The sequence below is a fragment of the Balaenoptera ricei genome, chromosome 14 (assembly GCF_028023285.1).
Source record: "Balaenoptera ricei isolate mBalRic1 chromosome 14, mBalRic1.hap2, whole genome shotgun sequence".
NCBI lineage: Eukaryota > Metazoa > Chordata > Mammalia > Artiodactyla > Balaenopteridae > Balaenoptera > Balaenoptera ricei.
The window spans coordinates 27,172,257-27,194,056 of record NC_082652.1 but is presented as its reverse complement, the minus strand read 5'-3'; the positions used below and the strand labels follow the sequence as shown (position 1 = coordinate 27,194,056).

Sequence of the window (21,800 nt, the reverse complement as noted above, 5' to 3'; positions counted from 1 at the left end):
GCAGTTGCAGCGAGCGGGGGCTACTCATCGTGGTGCGTGGGCTTCTCATTGCGGTGGCTTCTCTTGTTGCGGAGCACGGGCTCTAGGCGCACTGGTTTCAGTAGCTGTGGCTTGCGAGCTCTAGAGCACAGGCTCAGTAGTTGTGGCGCACGGGCTTAGCTGCTCCACAGCATGTGGGATCTTCCCGGACCAGGGCTCGAACCTGTGTCCCCTGCATTGGCAGGCGGATTCTTAACCAGTGCACCACCAGGGAAGTCTGCTGGCCCCTCCTTGACCTTAGTGTCTGCTTCGATCTTTGACTTCTGGACTCTGCACCATGAGGTCCCCCATGTGTCCCAGCACAGCTGAGGGTGGCATGCAGTAGGTGGCTGTCCTATGGTTAATGGGTGTGTAGGTGAAGTGAGGCTTGGGGGCGAGCAGAACCCTGGAGAGATTGTGGGGGGGCAGGTCCCACCCTCACAGGCAGGTGGATGTCCATCAGGGGAGGCCGAGAAGAGGCGTCATCAGGGACTGGTGCCATGGATGGTGGACCCCAGACCATCATCTCACAAAGTTTGTTAACAAAAGCCAGTAATCTATCAATGTGAACTTGTAGAAACTCTGTCTTACTTCCTATTTCCATAGAATTTGACCGAAGCAGTTGCCTGGCCCGGGGAAAGAGGGGACATTTAACACTCGGGCTAGGCAATGTGGGTTGGTGAGCGCATTTCGGTTCCCCGGTCACACGCAACCCTGCAGAAGCCACAGAAAGTGCAACACGGGTCCCAACATCCTAGCTCTTAGTATGAAGGCCATGTCTGCCCCACCGAGTCGCAGGCAGTGTTCTCGCAGCTCAGACCTGCCAGTGGCTGCCCTGTCCCGTCACAGCCACGTCCGTGTTTGCATCTGCCCAAGGGAATCCCATGGTGAGGGACGCCGGGTGCCCAGCGGCACCTCCGCAGCCCCTGAGTGTGCAGAGGACCCCATGTAGGAGGCCACCCTGGGGGCGGGGCCAGGCACCACAAGACTCAGGACCAAGAACAGGTTTATTCAGATCCATGGTCGGTTACAAGTTTGGTTTGGTTACTGGTCACAGGCCCCAAATGCCACTACTCTGAGTTTACATCAAAATACAAAGTCCAATACTTACAGTTTGAAAACTTAAAAAAATACACCAAAGACTAAGGCTTTTAAAAATCTCAGTTGAAAAGTTCTCCCTGGTGCGTCATCTGTAGAATGAAACGCGTGTGAGATGCTGTGAGGATTTCTGACAGTGAACTCGCATTCATCATATACTTTGGACATTTAAATGTTACCAAAAAATCACTATGTCTTTGAGCGCTTGATTGAAGATACAAATGATGCTTTTGACCATCTTTGGTTGTAGACCACCCACAGGGAACAAGGTGGTGACGGCCCTGACGACCTGCTCCATGGCCTGGGGGCATCTGTGTTCTCGGAGGGTCTCTCCTCAAAAGCAGGCATGTGGCCCAGACTTGGAACAACTGGGAAAATACAGTGGCCCTAGCTTTGTCAAACGCGGCAGCAAAATCAGGTTTAAAATCATGAAACAGTGGAGAACCATTGTCTAATTTTCTTAGGGCTCTCTTTTAGGGCCTGATTCTTCTCTGGAGCCAGAGGCTGGGTTCCCATCTTGGGGTCTCACCGCCCACCTCCAGGGCGGCAAGGGCAGAGGCCGCAGGCCATCCGGGGAGGCCCAACTCCTGAGCTTCACACGCTGAGGAAAAGAAAGGCGTCGCCCTGCAGGCCCTCTGGCTGAGGAAAGGGGGAGGCCCAGGGCCGGCAGGCTGCCCGCCCCGCGTGGCTACCTCTCTGCCTGGCCCTGCCCTCTGCTTTCAGGTTCTCTTCAGATGGTTCCAGGGCTGCAAAAAAACGCCCCCTGGAAGCACGAAGGTGACAGGTGTTGGGTGCAGAGTGGCCTCCCCGGTGCCCGGGGGCAGCGGCCGGCCCGCAGTCAGAGCTGGTGCAGCTTGCCTTGCTCGGTTAGCAGCGTCATGGCCACGGCATAGAGGACATAGCCCAGCACGAGGAGCAGGGCACAGAGCAGGGGCCCGATGCAGAACAGAGAGGCCACGAAGAAGGCCAGCAGCAGGGCCAGCAGCGTCCGGTAGCTGCCCAGGAAGCGCAGGCTGAGCCGGGGGCCCCGGGCAAGGCTGGCCGCACGCCCCCGCCCCACGGGGCTCAGCAGGCGCCTGTCCGACAGCCCAGGCTCCAGGAGGTGGTAGCGACAGAAGCTGCCGAGGAAGTCGGCCCGCGAACAGAGAGCCACCATCTGACCTGCGAACTAGAGCACAGACAGGCCCCACTCTCACCTGCCGCTCGCGGGCTGGCAGTGGGGAGGGGCGGCCCTCCCTCCCACACTCACTCTGCGGTTGATGGCGGAGGACAGTCGGAAGAGCACTCGGACCAGGCCGGCAATCTCGTAGCTCCGGATGGGCTGCAGCTCCGAGTCCCCTTGGTACTCGATGTCAAAGCGCCGAAGCCCGTTGATGATCTGGAAGCAGCAGGAGGTGAGCCCCCGGGAGCCATGGCCACGCTGCCCAGAAGGCCCCAGAGAGCCCGACCCCTCGGGACGTGGGCCTCACCTGATACCGGCCCAGGGGCGTGAGGATGAGTCCATCCTCGCCCACAATGCAGTCTGGGAGCTGCTTCTTCCCGTTCTCATCCTGCGTGGTCCCCAGGGCAAGCGTGAGCTGGGCGAGCTGGGCCTCGCTGAGCTGTCAGGGAGACACCTGCCGTCACTTCCAAGGTGGAGGGAGGCCTTCCCCCCCGCTGGGCCTCAAACGGCAACGAGGGGCACGTGACACCTGGGGGAGGTGAGGATGGCCAAGGGCGTACCCGGAACACTTGGCACAGGTACTCCAGGGCCTTCTCCAGGTACTCGTCCGTCTTGCGGACCCTGTCCTGCCCCATCTCGTCCAGGTCGTTGCCCGGGTAAGAGCCATTGGTGTCCGCGGGGTAGAAGCCCAGCCATGACAGGAAGGGACGAGCCGCCGTGCTCTCCCCATACTGGTCAGAGAGGGACTTGGCCGTCTGCTTGGCCTGCGTGATGAGCTGAGCCAGACGCAAGACCTGTGGGTGGGCATGTGGGCGAGTGGGTGGTCAGCTGGCTCGGGGCCGCCTCATGGCACCGACAGCCCAGGGGTGGCTTCCACACAATGAGTTTTAAGGACTAAGGTGCACTTTCCAAGACGGTACGTCTATCATCAGAAAAAAACTAGACTCCACTGAACAAGACAGGGAAGGGGTGTGAAATGCCAGAGCCCAGAGGGCCCCGACCACTCACCAGTGCCCGGATCTCGGGCCCGAACATTGGGGTGTACTTGCAGTCCTGGCCCTCCAGGCTGTACACGTGGCTCTTCACCTTGAAGGAGGCGTCGGTGATGGCTGGTGGCCATGACGACAGGAAGCTGCCGGTGAACGTGGGCACCGTGAAGAGCCGGTGCTGGCGGTGGGGGATGACCAGCTCGGGCTCCAGGAACAGCTGCTCGCCTGGAAGGCAGGATGCGAGCCTGGCTGCGGCTCCAAGAGCACGGACACTGGGTCCCACCGCAGGTCCCTGAGGGCAGTGACTGCACAGCGCAGGCCCAGCTCCCGGAGGTCCCCCCACCCCCACCCATCTCCGCAGGGGAGTGGCTACAAGGAGAGCGCAACAGCGGCCCACAGCCTCCCAAAGCCACCACTACGAGCCACCAGGGGACGCAGCTCAGAGCTCCGTTCCCCTCCTGTGGGGCGCACACGCAACCCCCGCGAGCGCACAGGTGACAGGGCCGGCAGGGGCCTCACCCCGCTGGATCATCTCAGCCAGGTTTGGCTGCGCAAAGACCTTGGCCACGCGGAACACCATGAGTGCGTTCTTGGGGCTGACGAGGTCCGTACGCAGCGCGCGGCTCAGGAAGCCCAGGAAGAGCTTGGTGTAGACAAGCAGGTTCTCCTGCACGAAGGGCGCCCTGAGGGCGGGACGGACATCAGGGCTCCTCCCCGGCTTCCGGTCTCCCCCGGGTATCATGAATGGTGGCGGAGGGGCCGGGGGTGACACGAGGAGGCAGGACAAGCGGGCAAAGGTGAGGCCCCAAGGACAGAATCCTCCACGGATGAGGCCCATTCCCAGGACCAAGGCCATTGGGGGCGGGGCAGCTGTGCTGCAGGGCTGGCGAGGAAGGGCTACGGGGAGGTTTATGTGAGTCCATGTGGGAAAGGGACAGAAGGACAGGGGCTGCCCGTTGTCCCCAAGAGAGCAATCCTGGAGCCTGGGCAAGTCCCAGCAGGGGACGAGGGGGTGGCCCAGGCCCCCTGCCTGCAGGACCTCGGGGCCGGGCTCACCATCTCTCTGACACACTCCGGGCCTGGCAGTCGCTGCTCGGGGCCTGCTTCTCGGGCGCGTACCTCCAGGGCTGCAGGTAGCTCAGCCACATCTCCAGGACCTGGGGAAACACATGCAGCTGGGGCAGGTGGCTGGCGCTCAGGTGGGCGGGGGCTCAGGGGGAGCCTGTGCCCCCTCAAGACGCCTGGCCCCTCAGAACAGGTCACCCAGCAGGCTTTCCCCTGAGTGCAGCGGAGGGCAGCTGCGTGAAGCTGGGAACCCACCCTGCGTGGACAGCTGGGTTCAAGGTCACAGCTGGCAGAACAGCACCGGAGGCCCCCAAGGCCTCCCCTCCCTCATCCACACACGCAGGGCAAAGGCCATAGGGCAACACTCACAGCTCTGAACGATGCGTCCAGGGGCCAGTGGCCAAAGCAGTGCTGCAGAAAGAGGTAGAGCTTCTGCTGGACAAACCTCGGGACGGCGGCCCTGTGGGGGAGGGTGCGTCACCTCACAGGGGAGCCCGGCACCCCCTGGGGGCAAGGCCTTCTATTTTTAGCCCCATTCCTCAGAGAAAATTCTAAAGTTCAGATAAGTTAGAGAACATTCCAGGGACACACAACACACGTGGCCGATCCAGCGTGGCTCCTGTGTGCACCTCAGCTCGGACTGGCCCACGTGTAGCCAGCTCTGCTGGCCCTGTTGGCCTGGGAGTCAGGCCACGGCCCTTGCCCTGCCGGGGTGGTGTGGGGTGGGGGTGAGGTGCAGCGCCGAGCTGCCTGCTGCTCTCCTGCCACAGGGGAGGAAGGGGGAAGAGGGGGCAGCAAGACGGGGCCTCTCCCGGGCCAGCCTGAGAAGCAGCCAGGAGGCCCCCACCCACCTCTGGGCCAGGGTGGCAGTGAGGAGACAGTCCCAGGAGGGCTCGAGGTGACCGCCCCCCCGCCCACAGCCCATACCCACCGTTTGAACTCCTCCAGGGGGCTGGCGGCGTGGGAGTGGGCGGAGGGTGAGGCCTGCTCGGGCCGCAGGCTGTTGGCGAAGGCGTGCAGGTGCTTCAGCAGCAGCCGCACCACCAGCACATGCTCCTCGGTGGGCATGAAGGACTCCTGGGGGGAGGGCCCTCGTCAGTACCTCGTGCTGGGCTGTACCCACCTCTCCCCCCATGGATGCACCGCACATGGCGCCCTGGGATGGCCACCGGGGCAGAAGCTCTGCCATGTGCTTCCCTGCACTTCAACCCCCTTCATGGAGCCTCCGAGACAAACGCCCTCAGTCCTGCGAGCTCAGCTTTCGGTTCACAAAGGCCAGGAGGGTCTCTGAGACCCCCACGCACGGGGGAAGCCTGGGGGCCGGCCGCCTGCTCCCCACACCCACACCCCAGCCCTTGGGCCTCGATAGACTTGTTGGAAGTGCTCTTGGCAGCTTCACCCCAAGGTGAGCAACGCCAAGTGGGGTGCAGATGGCTCCCGGCCCTGTGTGCAAGAAGCCGGGCACCGACCAGCAGCACCCCCGCTGCCCAGGGCACGGTCTGCACAGGCCTCCCTGGCAGGGAAATGCCTCCACAGGCCCACGCAACACACCCCAAGGCCGCTATGCCTGGGGTGGGAGGCGGGGTGTAATGTTCTTCTGCATGTGTCTATTTTTAGGTCGTTATATGGTGGATTTGCAGCATTTTGGCAAAAAAAAAAAAAAAAAAAAAAAGGGATACTTTAACAGTAATAAAAAACCACAGAGCATCCTCTGTGCCAGGCCGTGACTCTGCCCAGGGAGCCCCTTTCTCGTTCACAGGAACTGAAACCCCCACCGCATCTCACCCCCGCCCTCCACGTTTCCAGGGGCAACTCCCCGCCCCACGCCCGGCAACCACACTGGACACCGCTGGGCTACTTTCTCTCTACGTTTGTCAGTCAAAGCACTTTCTTCCAGTGCCTCCCTTCCCTGAGCCAAATGCCCACAGGAGCCCCTGGTCACAGCTGCACACGGACACTCACGGGGCCAGGCCTCCCGCCGTGGAGGTGAAGGCAGGGGCCCTGCTCTTTGCCAGGTGAGGCCCTCCCCAGCCCAGGCCTGAGTGGCACCCACTTCTGCACATGGCCCGCCCTCAGCACCCCTTCTGGAACATTCTCTCCCTCCTCAGTGCAGCTGCCGCATCTGCTCAAATTCAAGTTCAGTGGTGTGTGGCCCCACCTAGGGTGAGGGGGACAGAGCCCTGGCCGTGAGTACAGCTCCAGACACACGTCTCTGCCCAGACTTCCCAGTGGTCGCGTCGTGGAGCAGCAAACTTCACAACCCCGTTGGCCCCAAACACCCAGCTCGCTGACCACAGTCCATCCCTGGTCACTCCTGCCTAAGTAGACGGCGGTCCCTACAAGGTCACCGCCCATGAGCCCCGGGGCCTCCACATCCTTGGTCAGGCCCCAGCACCAGGCCTGTACTACAAAGGCCACACTACTTCGCCCCCACGAACCGGGGCTGAGCGCGGATAGCTAAGACACCCGAGGACTCGACACCTTGGCTGGCCTGGGGCTTGGCCAGGTGGGTTCGGTGACCTCCCCCACAGCCAGTGGGGTCCGGTGCATCACTCCCAGCCACGTGGCCACGCACCCTGAACCCAGGTCCAGGGCGAAGGGCCTGGCTGTGCTTGGAACTGGTCTCTGGTCACCCCAGCCGGCCCCCAGCCAGACCCTGGCTACTGCGCAGGACATGAGCTCTGGGGTTAAACCATGGGGCGGGGGTGAAAGGGAACAAAACGAAAGCGGCCAGTACTTGGTGGGCGTGGAGGGCCTGGAGGCTGGGTTGGGCAGGGCTGTGGAGGGCGCTGCAGACACTGAGTCGGTAGTGCAGGACCTCCAGCTGAGAGACAACAGCAGAGAAGCCGAGAGGAGAGGGTGGGGGGAGGGGGAGGGGAGAGAAAGAAATAGTGAGAAGAAGCCCAGAAGTAAGAACAAGAAAAACAAAAACAAAAGCACAAGTCAGTGACAATCCAAACAATCACAGCCCAGCAGCATCAGGCCAATGAGACGCCAACCACCCCCTCCAGGCGTGATCCTCCAGCTGCCGGGCAGAGGGAGGACAGACCCGCAAGGTCACCTGGGAGGCCCCTCCAACCCCTGAGGTCAGCCCGACCCCATTGCACTGGGTGCAGCACATGTCAGCAGCTCAGCGGAGCCCAGGCACCTCCCTGGGACACACTGCTGGTCACCAAGGCCCGAAGACCCAGGCTCAGTAAAGAAACTTGAGAAGCCAGTTCTAGACGGAGGGCTCTGCCCAGAAGAGAAAAATATGTAATTTACTGGACTTCCTGGGTTGTCCAGAAAAGAAATTTATCAGCACATGATAGAATCAATTCCTAGGTGTTAAAGACCCAATCAGAGTCCCATACTGAAAGGTTCTGTGCACGGGGCTGGTTCCCAGCCCACCAGGCCCCACATCCTGGAAATGGTTAACCTGGTGCTAACACTTACTGGTTCTGATTCTGGGAAGACCAACCTCTACCTCCCTCTACCTCACCAGGAGCCCCCAGACACTGAGCCACACACACCCAGAGGCAACTGGAACCCTGAGGCCAGGGGTGACAGCTGAGCTGGCACACTGTCTGCCCCCAACCCCAGAACCTCCGCCCTATCTCCCTGCAGCTAAGAGCAGTCAGAGCCGGCCCAGCACACGTCCTGCCCCGTGAGGGCCCGCCTCCCGCCCCAGCGCCATGCTTCACACAGAAGAGGCGTGAAGGAATGTGCCAGACGCTGGGGAGACGGGCACAGCCAGAGACACGCAGGGCTGGGGCGGGAAGGGGCACGGCCGCACTCAGCAAGGACATGGGGAGCCCACGGTCCCCCTTCAGGCCCCAGCCCGGGCCCACAGCAGCCTGCAGGGAGCGTGCATGCGCCTGGACCCAGCCCGGCCGCAGCCGCACCGAGGGAGCTCCAGGAGCTGCACTTCCTGCACCCAGAAAACCCGGCAAACTGACCCCAGGGTTACGTGGGGCCATCAAGGACTTCCACGTGGTACGGGGCAGGCCTGGACAGACGGCAGGGGCCTTGGATGAAGCAGACCCCGCGGTTTCCCACACACCCCACCTCCTCGGGTTTTGTTTTTCTGCCTCAACAGGTGGCAAATGGCAGAAGGTTTCTGGGTGCCTGGTGGGGTCTTCATGGTGCCCCACCCCGCACCGACCCAAGTCAACCTGAGCAGCCCTCACCCTCCTGTGACCGTGGGGAGGAGGCGGAAGGCCCCTCCCCATACGGACTCGGTGTTCCCCCAGGTGACCGGCAGCTCGGAAGGGCCCTCTGGCTGGCAGAGCTACGGCTAAGACCTGAAGCGGGCGGGCTGCCCCTGGCTCCCGACACAGACGTGCAGACAGGAAGGTGACACCACGAAGCAGCCTCTGTGAGACCAAGCCACGCGCGCCCCGCAGGGGAGCCAGCCCCGCCCGCCGGGCAGCGGCAGGAAAGTGCAGCAGCAAGTGCGCTCTGGAAGCAGGCAGGGGCATGGTGGGCGCTTTGCGACGCGAGAGGCCCAGGATGGATTCCCAGCCCCACCCCCACCCCCGTTCTCCTCCTCCTCCTCCTGTGCGGGGCCAAGGACGGAGGCTGGGACACTGCGCTCTAAGAGGAGTGTTGGGGCCGTGTCCCAGTCCTCCGTGTGGCAGAACCCTGGGCTGGGGAGCAGGACCACCAAGGGAAGGGCACAGGCCACTGTTCCAATGTGACCCACAGATTCTTAATTCCTAAGGAAGCCCTTGAGGACTCTGACTGGCAGCGGCAAAAGCAAAGTCTAAGTAGCAAACTGCTGCACGGAAGCGGCACGCTGCAGTCTTGCGCGTGGGCTGTGCACCTGAGCACCTCTCCCTAACTCAACAGAACTGTTCTACCCCGACCAGCCCTGTGGCCACAGCCCCGGGAGGGGGCCAGGGACTCCAGGCCTCTGCACACATGTGAGCTGCCCAGCAAGGGAAGGAGGAAAAGGAGAGGAGGAGGAGGAAAGGAGGAGGAGACAGCCCAGGCCACATGCAGGAGGGCGTCAGACCGCACCCACCGCCAGGAGGGCTGCTGCCGCTGCTCTGGAGGACGTGGAGGGCAGCAGGGCCACCAAGGTGGGCAGAGTCTGCTGGGCGCCACCGCAGCAGGACAGCAGGAGGCGCTGTGACTCCCAAAGGCACCCACGGCTCCCACGCCCCAGAACACGAGCACCACAACCACATCTGTTCCTACTGCCAGGGAGAGGGCTCTGCAAGTAGCATGGGGAGGCCCAGAGAAGACAGGCCTCAGCCGCCAGGGTGCAAGCCCAGCGCAGAAGACAACCTGCCTGCTGCTCAGCACTTGAGGGAGGCGAGATGGCAGGTTGCTGGGTCCCACTAGCCAGTCCTTGAAACTAACTGAAATCAAGGACAAGCAGCAGCAGGCTGACCAGGGCCAGCGCGGGAGGCGGGAAGAGAAACCGCGGCAGCAACATACCTTGGCGTGAGGGGACTGCATTTTTTGGTACATCTCCAAAGAATAATGATGAAGCCACATTTCAACAAAAACCTGCAAAAGAGCATTAGCTGGTCAAAAGGTCTTTGACAAGGCCGTCAAGACCATTCAATGAGGGAAAGAACAGCCTCTTCAACATGTGCTGCTGAGAAAACAGGGTGCCCACATGCAAATGAGCAGAGTCAGACCCTCACTCTACATCGTGAACAAGAAACAACTCAAAATGGATCAAAGACCTAGCATATAAGAGCTAAAACTGTAGAACCTTAAAAGAAAGCGTGGGGGAATGCTTCACAACAATGGATTTGACAGTAATTTCTTAGATGTAAGTCCAAAACCATGGGCAACAATGGAAAAAACTGGACTTCATGAAAATTAAAAGCTTTTGTGCATCAAAAGACACAACATACGTAGTAAAAAAGTAGCCTACAGAATGGGGGAAAATATTTGCAAATCATGTATCTGAAAAGGGATTAACATCCAGACTACATAGAGAATGCCTAGAAGTCAACAACAAAAAAGATCCCAATTCAAAAATGGGCGAAGGACTTGAATAGACGTTTCTCCAAAGAAGATACACACGTGGCCAACAAGGACGTGAAACGCTGCTCAGCACCACACGTCACCAGGGCAGAGCAGACCAGTCACGACAATTAGGGTGGCCACAGTCAGAAACCCAGAAAACAACGAGTGTTCCGAGGGTGTGGGGAAACCGGACCCCTTGTGCACTGCTGGTGGGGATGAAAAATGGTGCAGCCACCATGGAAAACAGCATGGCAGGTCCTCAAAAAACTAAACAGAATTACCGTACAGCCCAGTAATCCCACTTCAGAACAGATAATCAAGAGGACGGAAAGCAGGGTCTTAAAGAGAGAACTGCACACTCATGTTCACCACAGCCAAGAGGTGGAAGCAGCCCAAATGTCCATCAGATGGACAGATAAACAAAACATGGTTACACACACACAGCAGAATTTTACTCAGCTTTAAAAAAGGAAGGAAATTCTGACACATACTACAATGTGGATGAGCCTTGAAGACACTATGCTGAGTGAAGCCAGTGAGTCATTAAAAAGAAAAATACTGTGTGATTCCACTGACAGAGGCAGCGAGAAGAGTCAGATTCACAGAAACAAAGCAGGGTGGTGGGTGTGGGAGCTGGTGGGAGGGGGACTGAGGAGCTGCTGTTTGACAGGTACAGACTTTCAGTCTTACAGGATAGGAAGGTTCTGGAAACCCATTACAACAAGATAAACGTACTTAACGCTACTCAACTATATGCTTTAAAATGGTTAAGACTTAGATTTTACATTATGTGTATTTTACCTCGGTTCCCAAATAAAATCAGAACCCCATCTCATCCATACTCCAGGCTCTCAACAAGCCATGCTTGTGGTGACCCACTCAGCCCCAGAATCCAGCATCAGAACAGCAGAATATCTCCAAGGTGGCGCTGAAGAGACAGGCCTGGGGTCTGCTGGAGCCGCACAAGGTCACACACAGGCCTGCCGTCCCCACTGGGGCCCCCTGGCATGGAGGGGACGGCGTCCTGCTGACCAAGGGGAGGCCCCCCCCATTCAGTGCCCTAAACACGCTGCTGCAGCAGGGCTTACTATCTACCCCTCCCAAACCACGGCAGTGGTCAGAGAGGGTGACCCAAGCCACTGGAAACTGAAAGGCTGGGCAGCCATCGTGTCACCACAATAAAATAGGGCTCTGTGGACAGGGGGTCCAGGGGTGAAAACAGTGCCAGTGACACAGAGGTGAGACAGGTGGGCAAATTCTTTCTCATCTGTGTTAAACGTCACAGCAGAGACACTAACAATTGACAGCCACCCCCAGACCAAGGGGCAGTCTTTAGGCCCTTGCACCCTGGGGTGGGCGGTGATGAGCAGTTTATCTGAAACAGAAGCAGAGAAGGCACCCAGGCTCTCACCTGGAGCAGCGTCTCCGACCTCCAGATCTCGTGGGAGGCGGGGTCTGCATTCACAGACGTCTGATGAGAGATGTGTCGCTTCAGGAGGCTGGTGTGGTGCAGGCCGTAGGACGCAAAAGGCACGGCTGGCGTCCTGAGGGAGACACAGAAGCAGATCTCAGTCAGCAGGCTCCCACGGGTGTGACCAGGGCAATCTGGGCCTCAAACCCAGGACAGCAGCGACAAGTACAACCTGTGGAAGCGTCCAACGACCCTCAAGTCCACGTTGCTATGTGTGAATAAACAAACAGAAGAATGAATTTTCCATCCACATCCGCCCACTGATAAATGCAGGACGGGTGAGATCAGAAAAGCGTCGTTTACCAACCACCCTATTCACAATGGATCTGGCTGAAGACCATGAGGGATGCCGACACTGCCGACAAGAGCGGGAGCTCGGTGGATCTTCCCATTAAGTCCCCCGTTCACTAATTGAGGCCCAAAGACCTTCGTTAACTTTACAGGAGGAAAACCTGGCATCACCCTCAGCCCAGCAAGCGGGCTCACGGGCACCACGGCAGCCGCTGCGATGCCCCTGCCAACGATGCCCAACCTGGGCCTAATCATGGGAAACACCCGAGGACCCACTGTGCACACAACAGCTGTCAAGGTCAGGAAAGGCTGTGGGACCTTCTGGACAACAGAGACAGCACGTGCGGGAAATGACCCTGCACGGAACCCAGCTGCATGACAGCCACAAGTGGGGCAGCTGGTGAAACCCAAGTGGGGTCTGGGGAGGAGATGGTGGCCTGGCAGCAACACTGCCTCCTGATTTGAACGGAATGGCCGCGGTTACGGAGATGCACACACTTTCAGAAAACACACTCTGAAACGTTAAGAGGTAAGGGCATCGTGTCTATAACTTACTCAAATGGCCCAGGGAAAAATGCACACAGATTAAACAGAATAAAACAACTCGGAAATCAACAGGGATGAAGGGCCTGTGAAAGTTCTTTGTTACATGTAGCAACGTGTAAAATCTGAAATTATTTTGTGAAAACAAATCAAATCCAGCCCAGAAAACTGCCTGGCAGCTGAAGTCTGCCTTTGAAGGGGTATGAATCCAGGCCACACCTGGGTTCTCCCCCAAGCCCAGATCCCTGGCCCCTGCCCCCCAGGCCGCCTAGCGTCAGCAACACCTGTGCAGCCCCTCCCCCACACTCCTCCTCGCCATCCCCTTTCCTTGGGAGCTTATGTCCACACGAGTTTGGGGTGAGTTTGGGGTAACGACACAGCACGTGCCAGCAGATGTGGGGGAACAGCACCTGCAGGAAAGAGCTGCAGCCTCCAGGGAAGGAGCGGGGGCTAGTGAGGCAAGGGCCAGAGGAGCACAGGCTCCTCACCCCCGGACAGGCCAGACTCACGCTTCCTTCCTGCTCTGCCCGTGCCAGCGGCTCTTTACCACAGGCCCCGGCTCAGCAAAGGCCTGGTCCCCGAGTCTACAGGTCCCTGCTAGTCTCACTTGGCCACAGCTCAGCGCTGCCCACAAGCCCCTCCTCTCCAGAACCATTCGCTCAGCGCTGCCAATCAGCTCTCGGCTTTGAGTCCCTCACCACCATGCTCACCGCTGGGCATGGGACTTGGGTGCCACGTGTGGAGAGGGCGGCCACAAGCAGAACACGGCCCGTTCCCATACCAGAGCCAGGCCCCGTCCACACCGCCACAGAACCTGCCCGCTTCAGAAACGTCCCCCTCACCCCGCCCTCCAGCCTGTGCTCAGCTGGGGCTGCAGAATCTCAGGCCTAAAAAAAAGCGAGTGCTCCAGACAAGGAGTGGCACCACTGTCCCCGTGAGCAATGCCCTCCAACCAGGAAGGGCCAGGCCTTACCTAGTGGTGGGCTCAGGCCATCTCAGCCACTCACCTGGGAGCCGGTGAGGGGCTGGGCCCCCCCGGGCTGGAAGAGAGAGGGGGGAGCACGCTGCCTTCTGTGGGCAGGAACCATGCCAGGTACCTGTCCACCAGGATGAAGTAGGCGCAGTCTGAAGTGCGGACGTGGAGGGCCCCAGGGGGCGGCTGGAAAGCAAAACTCCTGTGAGCGCATGGCTATGGGCACCACCCCAGGCTGCTGACCCAGCAATCACAGGGCGGTGCCAGAAGAAAAGCCCCCACCACAAAGGGCCTGACTAGACCCCTCAGTCCTGCCCAGCCCACGCACCCCCCATCCCCCCACCCTGCCCACACCAGTAGCCACCTCCTACAGGAAGCCTCCCTGACCACCACTCAGGGCACCAGCCCACCCCACATGGCCCATAAAGCCTGCCCCCAGCCTGTCATCCTCACTAAGTGAGGGTGGCCTGAGGGGCAAAGGCCGGCGGGAGGGGGACCTGGGGAAAGGAGGTAGTAAAGGGAGGAGAAATGGAGGAAGGCAGGCCGACGGCTGGCCCAGCCCTGCTTTGTGTGGACACAAGCCCTGGGCCTCAGCCCCTCCCTGCACGGGGGCTTCAGTAAAGCAAACCCGGCTCAGAGGTACCCCTTCTGTACCTTTTGAGTGATGAGGCTCAAAGCAAAGAAGAACATGTAATACTCGAATGGATCTGAGGGCCATGTCAGGGGGCAAACAGCAGGGTTGTCAGGCCCCCCCCACCCAGCTCTGTGTTGGCCGTCCAGCCTCCCCCACTGCGGGGCCGACAAAGGATACTGAGGGCCAGGTGCAGGCCAAGGCCCCCGGTTGAGGGGAGCTGGACCTTGTTGTGGTACAGAGGGCTGTCGGGGAGCACGCGCTCCTGGATGGACGCCTTCACGGGGCCCTGTGGACAGACAGAGGAGGCCCTTGGGAAGGCTGCCGAGGAGCCCAGCACACAGACCCCCCTGGGGAACAGTGCTGTCCTCTGCGCGGTGCTTGCGCAAAAAAGCTTCACGCAGACTCTGTCCCTTCGTCCTCATACAGACCCACCACAGTGGGGCTGCAGCTGTGTGCATCTCTGACCCAGCCAGGCACTCGATGGATCCTGTCTGCTTTGTTTCTCATACCCATGAGTGAGCCACCCCTTAATTCGCCCCAACAGGACTGGAATCTCAGAAAGACAAAGCTACCAGTCACGTGGCCCTGCCACTCAGCCAGGAGCCAACCAGGCCCTCCCACTGGCAGAGTTCAGATGACCTTTGAAAAAAAAAAATAACCACTGAAGTTCCAATCTGTGATGGCTCTTGGGCCCTGAACAGATACCATGACATTCTGGCCACTGTCACAGCCCTGCAGGCCCCTGCCCACCCACCAGCACTGCAGCCACTGCGCAGGGCACCCGGCCCCAAGCCTGGCTCTCACCACCACAGCTTACTTACAGGCAAGTAAGAGACAGGAAAGTCAAATTTATAGTCTTCAGCTTGAAGTTTATAAACCAACTTCATCATTGGGCCCCTGAACACGAACAACAAAAACAGGGCAATTGAACCATGAACCGTCTCGCTTTGACTGTTCCTTAACAGTGACTGCAAACGAGATCACTGTGAGAAAAAGTCCAGTCCCTCTGGGGTAAGAGACCAACCTACCCGGGGTCTAGGAATTCCATGGCGATGCTGTACTCCACAGGGCTCACGCGACCCTGCAAGCAGCGGAGGTTCCACCCAGCCAGGACGCCGTCCAAGCTGCCAAAAATGCTCTCAACCAGCCACGGGAAGATGGCATGCAGCTCCTGCAACAGTGCAGGGAGATTCTGGGCAAGCTCTTGGGGACCACTGCCTGCCTCCCTTGGTGGCCCTGGGCCAAGGACGTCACTCCCTGGCCCGGAGACCAGCAGGACCAGCGGCGCCCACAGGAGCAGCTGTGGATCCTTTTGTTGTGCTTGCGTGGCTGCCTCATGTCTGACCCCATTACATAAGCCAGCGTATGATTAAAAGGTTTATTTAAAAATTCTGGGGGCGGGGGGGGGGGCAGTTCAAATTTCCAGATCCACAAGGTTCAAAATGCTCTGGGTGATTCTTGCCACTTGCTTCCAGGCCTCTACCCACCCTCACCCCCCACTACCGCAGGGAGCAAGCAGAAGGGTCGGGCAGGGAAAGAGGAGGATAAGACCCCACAGTCGTGATGTCCCTGGTGGCGCAGTGGTTAAGAATCCGCCTGCCAATGCAGGGGACACAGGTTCGAGCCCTGGTCCGGGAAGATCCTACATGCCGCGAAGCAACTAAGCCCATGCGCCACAACTACTGAGCCTGCGTTCTAGAGCCCGCGAGCCACAACTAGTGAAGCCCACGCACCTAGAGCCTGTGCTCCGCAACAAGAGAAGCCACCGCAATGAGAAGCCTGCGCACCAAAAGGAAGAGTAGCCCCCGCTCGCCGCAACTAGAGAAAACCCACACGCAGCAATGAAGACCCAACGCAGCCAATAAATCAATCAATATATTAAATAAATAAATAAAAAATAAAAATGACAGAAACTTCTGACCCGAAGAGAGCTTTATTAAAAAGGGTGGAACCGTCCGTTCTTCCTCAGGGCAAGACCTTCCTGTCATCTGGTGGCAAGTCCTGGTCCAGGCGGGCCTCCTGGACTGACCCGCACTTACTCTGTGCCGATTCGGGGTGTGGCGTAAACACATATTTTCAGTACTTACAGCAAGGCTCAACCTTGCCACTGCTGACATTTGGGGGTGGACGCGTCTTCGTCCTGGAGGCTGTGCTGTGCCCTGGGAGACGGATGCCAGCACGCCTGGCCTCCACCCACTTGGTGCCGGAAGCACCACCCCATGTGACAACTAAAAATGCCTCCAGACACTGCTAAGTGTCCCATGTGGGACAGAAGGCCCACGGCTGAGAAAGCCCGGTCTACGATGTCGTGGTCACATGTTTACACGTGTCACAAACGTGAGAGTCACAATACGGGGTCAGGCCTCCGCAGGGCAGCGCTCAGAGGTGGGAGGCAGGGACTGCGAGAACGCTTTTCCAGGAGTGTGTGAGACACGCCCCCAAGAGACGCTGCAGAACTGTACCTTTGCTGGAAAGTCCTCGATGACTTTAACCAAGTCTTGACACCGCTGTGCAAAGGGTTTATTTATAGAGTCGGCTTTCAGGCTAGCCTAGGAGACACAAGAAACCAAAATAAAGCGAGCACATTTGCTTTGCAGCTTTTGCTGATATTCTGGTGCGAGTCAAAACAGAAATCCAGGGACTTCCCTGATGGTCCAGTGGTAAAGAATCTGCCGTACAATGAAGGGGACACGGGTTCGATCCCTGGTCAGGGAACTAAGATCCCACATGCTGCAGGGCAACTAAGCCGGCGCGCCACAACTACTGAGCTCGTGCGCCTCAACTAGATAGCCCACGCACCCTGGAGCCTGTGCGTCACAACTAGAGAAGAGAAAACCTGCAAGCCACAATTAGAGAGAAGCCCGCACACTGCAACAAAAGATCCCGCATGCCTCAACGAAGATCCTGCACCCTGCAACTAAGACCCGACACAGCCAAAAATAAATAAATAAATGATAAATAAATCTTTAAAAACAAATAAACAGTAATACAAGTGACGGGCAGGAGTCAGAGACACACCACTGGCCTGACTGCCCAGCACCTCACAAATCAGGTCGTGCGTGTGTCCAGGGCCTACAGGACACCCCTAGGCGAGGCCAGGATCCCGTGCTCTCTAGGCCAGGACTTTCCAGGCTGGCTCCCAGCTCCCTCTGTCAGGCACCCCAGTTACCTCAGAGAGCTGCACATCATGAGAACAAAATCTACCCGCATCCAATCCACAAGCAGGGGGCTGGCTCCTGGGTCAGCCCCGCAGCCAGGGGGGACCCCACACAGATCAGAGCACTCACCGAGTGTGTGCACGTGAATGGGAAGTTTCCCCCGGGGCTAACCACCCACCATTTACAGCCCTGTGATTGTGAGCTACTGTTTGTTGTCACTGGCCCTCTGACCCAAGACGTCCTTTATCTGTTACCTTCAGAGATGCAGCAGACCAAAAACCACAGACAGCTTCAGCCAAATGCCAACACTCCGGTGACGGAGAAGCCAGAAAACATTCAGGACAAGAAGTAAGGAAACGTACCCCAGATAAGGGGCGAGGGAAAGCTCTCGTCTATCCTGACCACAAAGGGAAGAAGGCCCTGTGCACATGGATGAACATCAGGAGGAAAGGCCAGGTTTCTAACCACAAGGGCTTTGCCCAGGGTATCCAAGGCCCTGGCCACCTCCACACGAGGATGGGGTCCACAGTGTCTCGGTCAGAGGCAGACACCCGGCTGTGCAGGCCTGGGTCGGATCTGCTGGCTCTAGAGGGGCACCGCAGAAAAACATCCTTCCAAATACAGGTTTATAAAAAGTGCAGGCCTAGTGCTCCAGCACAGCAGCCTCCTTCCGTTTTTCACCAGTGACAGTTACGGTCATTAAAACACCTCGCTTTCGTGTAAGGATTTACAAGACGTGAAAATGTGGGTGTACATTCTTCTCCCTTGCTCCTCCCCACAGCCCAGGAGACTGAGGAAATGGCATTTCAATCAACTCCTCTTGTAGATGAGAAAACCAGGGCTCAGCAGCTGCGTAAACCCAAGGTCCTGCACCAACAGAGGGCAGAGTTGAGCCTGAGGGTTCTCACTCGAGTCCAGTGTCATTTCCAGCACATCCCCCCAAAACATCATCACCGGACAGTTCTTCAAGTCGGTGGCAAAACCCTCAAGTCCCTCCGCTGCAGAGCGACCATCACCCTGGCACACGGGCGGGCAGCTGACACTTACCAGCAGGAAGCTGGGCTGCTGCAGGTGGGGGAATGCCATGGCAGCCTCCCGGGCAGGGTCCAGACCGGCCGTCTTAGAGGACCACTGCGGAGAGACAAAGACAAAACCTCAACCTCTGCCACACAACAAGACACACAAGGCCAGGAGAATATCTGCACAGCTCAGCACCACTGCACTGCCAAGGCCCACGCTTTACAGAAATGCTGCTTATGTGCCTGCCATCCACAGGGTCCAGCCCCAGAGCCAGGTCTGTGGCGGGGAACCCTTGGGAACAGTTGGTTAAGCTTGTGTGGCACTTGCCACATGCCAGGCCTGGTTCTGAGGGTTCTCCATACATTTCTCATTTAATCCTCGGTGGCAGGCAGGCAGGATTCTAAAGACAGCCATCCAAGATTCCTGTCTCTGGTCATTCAAACACTCTTCTAGGTGCTGCTGTGAAGGGGTTTTGCAGATACAATTAAAGTCTCAAGTGTGAGAACCGTAAGATACAGGGCAGTCCTGACTCATAGCCAGCAACGAAATGGGGACCTTAGTTCTACCACTGCAAAGAGCTGGATCCTGCCAGCAACCTGAATAAGCTTGAAAGCAGATTCTTCCCAAGAGCCTCCAGATAAGAGCAAAGCTGGCCAACACGTCGATCTCAGCTTTGAGAGATCCTAAGCAGAGAACCCAGCTAAGCCTGCGTTTCTGACACATAACCATGAGATAACCAACAGATGCAGCTTTAAGCTGCAAAGTTTGTTAAGAAGAATAGAAAATACATCCTCATAACAACCCTACGAGGTCAGTACAGATAAGGAAATGGAGGCAGAGAGAAAAATCACTTGCCCTCAGCCAGCTGGGGAATGGCAGAGCCAAGACTCAAACCCACAGACCTCCTCACTACTCTCTCATAGAGACAGGTGAACACATCTCCTCTGTCTTACTTGTGCTCTCTGAGAAGGAAGGGAGGGGACGAGCCAGCTTTGCCAATGGAGCCTGTGAACGGCCACCAGAAAATCAGGAGTAGCTCTCCAGAATCCTACCTCTCTGTGCCCCCAATCAGAAACTGAAAATATCCAGACTCGGACTGAGCAGAGAGGGAGCACGCAAGTCCCACTGATGGGCTGCTGATGGCTTTCCTGGCACAGCTCTGCCCATGGCCTGAGGAACGGTGCTGATGCGGCAACTGGCAGTATATGTGGATGGAGAGGCTGTGTGGGCAGCTGAGGGGTTGACAGGAGACATGTATCTCTGCTACTGGGCATTATGAACACCTTCCCATGAAACCGAGCAGAAACCTGCACACTCCCCACCCCTGTACAAAGGCCCCTCCATGTCCTCTGCCTCTTGTTTGTAGAAAAGCTGAAGTTTCCCAGGTCTCCCTGAGTCACAAAAGAGCAGGCTCAAGCAGCTAACGATTAGGACAAGAGAGTCACAGAATCGTTCAGTGTCCGATGCACACTCCTGAGTTGTTTTACAGATACTATAACTGCCACCAGAGGGAAAAAGCCAAATGCATGATGACCAGACAGCAGCCATGACATAAGCTGCTCCGTCTATGGCTAGCACGATTCCAAAAACTGGCCTCAAGACAATGAGATTAACGTTATTGCTCATAATAATCTATATCTTTGTGGGCATCGAAATAATTGTAGCTTGCTCTGCCCAATTTTTAGTAAGCAGGCAACTAAAATTGTCAGCAAAGAGATGCCACAGACTCATGTCGACATCTTCCACTCTAAGAATACAGCGCCCTATGTCAGCATGAAGAAGTTACAGAAGATGAGCCTTCGCCCCTAATCCCACAGAAATGGAATGACGTCAGACAGTGGGGATCTGTAAGCAGCTCCTTTGCCCCGTGCCTGTTTGCCCATTTCTGTTTGCCTCAAACCTTACAGAAATGAGGTCACCAGGCAACACTTAACCTAACTCCTGACATAGGCTCTGCTGAATGCACACAATACCTTGCTTAACCTGTTGATTCTTTCCCTAGATTAAAAGAAGTAGGAATGAAAAATTAAGTAGTTAAAGAATGACTAGCTCTCTACCCCCAGCTTCTCCCTGTGCAATCCGGCAGATCATGCAGGCAAGATAACATCTGAAGAAAGCTCATGAGGAGTCAGCCAGTCCGCACCCAATGGAAAATGACGCAGAGCTTGACCTTCTGCCTCGATTCTGAGATTCTTTCTCCTTCTTCCCTTTAAAAACTGTCACGGCTGAGCAGAATCTTCGGAGTGCGTTCTGGGACACCAGTCCACCTTCTCCCCGGTTGCTGGCCTTCTGAGTAAAGCAACCTTTCCTTTGTACCAACATTTGTCTCTGGAGAATTGGCTTTTGAGCTGGGAGGAGCGTAGTCTGAGTTCAGTAACACTGAGACTGTTCAACTCCTAATTAAACTAGCTATGGGTTTCAGTTTTAAGGATGACTTAAATAAAACGCTTCAGTCCTGAACCAAGTGGTCCAGGGAACACTGCACTACTTCAAAACGATCAAAGCGGCATAAAACCCTGAACTGTTTGCTAAGGGCAGAGCTTTAGAGCTGATGAAGTAAATGCTGCTCCTTGCTCAGAACAAGTTTGCAGAGGTAGCGGCTGAAGGAATGAGCCCGAGGCGCCCAAGCAGGGTGTTTCGGGGAGAGGGCAGCGTCTCCCCGCCCCGGTTCTCCCCGCCGCGCCGCCTGCGCTGTGCGCCCAGCCTCCGCTTCATCCCGCCACCTCCACACCCGCTGCCTTCAGGAGCGGCTTCCAATCCGCTTTCGGGGTCCCTCCCGTTAGCCGCAGCCCCGTCAACGCCAATCTCGCCAGGGCCTCCCTCTGGCCGCGCTGCGAACGGGGCGTGCTCCCGCCTGCCGCTCACTACTGCCCCGTGAAGGGAGCACCGGGGTCCCAGTGTCACAGACGCGTATACTGAGGCTCCGCAAAGCCGGCCCACATCGGGGGAGGCGAGGAACGGTCGGGTCGGGCCGGGGCCAAGACCCACCCCGCTCCCCCCACACCGCTCGCTGAGCCCCAGACTCTCTCTCCTCCACCGCGCGCAGCGAACGTTAACCGGTGGCCCACCGGGGTGGGGCGTGCGAGGTGCGCGGGAAGGCGACGGGAGGGCGCAGCCCGGCCCTCGGCGCCCTGCAGGCCCGGCCCGAGGCCCGGGGCTCGCGTGGGAACAGAGCTGGTTTCGGCGGAAGTTCGGGGTGGCCGCCGGGATGCGAGGCCGGACCGCGCGCGATTCCCACCATTAACCTGAAAGAACCACAGCGTCTCCCGCTTCAAGGACCGAGACCGCCATTCGGCGAGCCGGCGCCGAAATGTCGTCATCAAGCTGCGCGTGGCGTCACATTCCCCCGGCCTGGCAGGAAATGCGCCGCCACCTCCTCTGGCTGACACAGTAAAAGGCGCGTGCGCAAAG

The 21,800-nt window shown here is 58.0% G+C and overlaps 1 protein-coding gene across 6 annotated transcripts; it reads right to left on the bottom strand.

The window, feature by feature from the left end:
• Positions 1-1,007: 1,007 nt before the first annotated feature.
• SMPD4 (sphingomyelin phosphodiesterase 4) lies at positions 1,008-21,795 on the bottom strand. Of its 6 annotated transcripts, none has more exons than XM_059895688.1 (21): positions 21,635-21,674; positions 20,533-20,737; positions 18,417-18,500; positions 16,674-16,760; positions 15,240-15,382; positions 15,033-15,108; positions 14,389-14,497; positions 14,232-14,284; positions 13,612-13,763; positions 11,711-11,843; positions 9,757-9,828; positions 7,070-7,156; positions 5,264-5,409; positions 4,702-4,792; positions 4,324-4,424; positions 3,787-3,950; positions 3,287-3,492; positions 2,839-3,072; positions 2,586-2,717; positions 2,366-2,494; positions 1,008-2,284 (listed from the first exon to the last, which is right to left on the bottom strand). In XM_059895688.1, the coding sequence occupies exons 3-21, from the start codon at positions 18,453-18,455 to the stop codon at positions 1,955-1,957; spliced, it is 2,484 nt and encodes an 827-aa protein (XP_059751671.1). In that variant the 5' UTR covers positions 18,456-18,500; positions 20,533-20,737; positions 21,635-21,674; the 3' UTR covers positions 1,008-1,954. The 6 variants fall into 6 exon arrangements, with proteins under 6 accessions (XP_059751671.1, XP_059751673.1, XP_059751669.1 ...); XM_059895690.1 differs by having other exon boundaries at positions 20,560-20,737; XM_059895686.1 differs by lacking the exon at positions 20,533-20,737 and having other exon boundaries at positions 21,635-21,795.
• Between the last annotated feature and the right edge of the window lie 5 nt (positions 21,796-21,800).

Bases quoted from the DNA above. Each gene is read 5' to 3' on its own strand.
- SMPD4 (XM_059895686.1), bottom strand. From the start codon at position 21,709: ATGACGACATTTCGGCGCCGGCTCGCCGAATGGCGGTCTCGGTCCTTG. The intron at 7,157-9,756 runs GTATGTTGCTGC...GTTGTCTCTCAG, and splicing joins TGCAGTCCCCTCACGCCAAG to CTGGAGGTCCTGCACTACCG. The intron at 5,410-7,069 runs GTACTGGCCGCT...CCCTCCCCCCAG, and splicing joins AGGCCCTCCACGCCCACCAA to GAGTCCTTCATGCCCACCGA.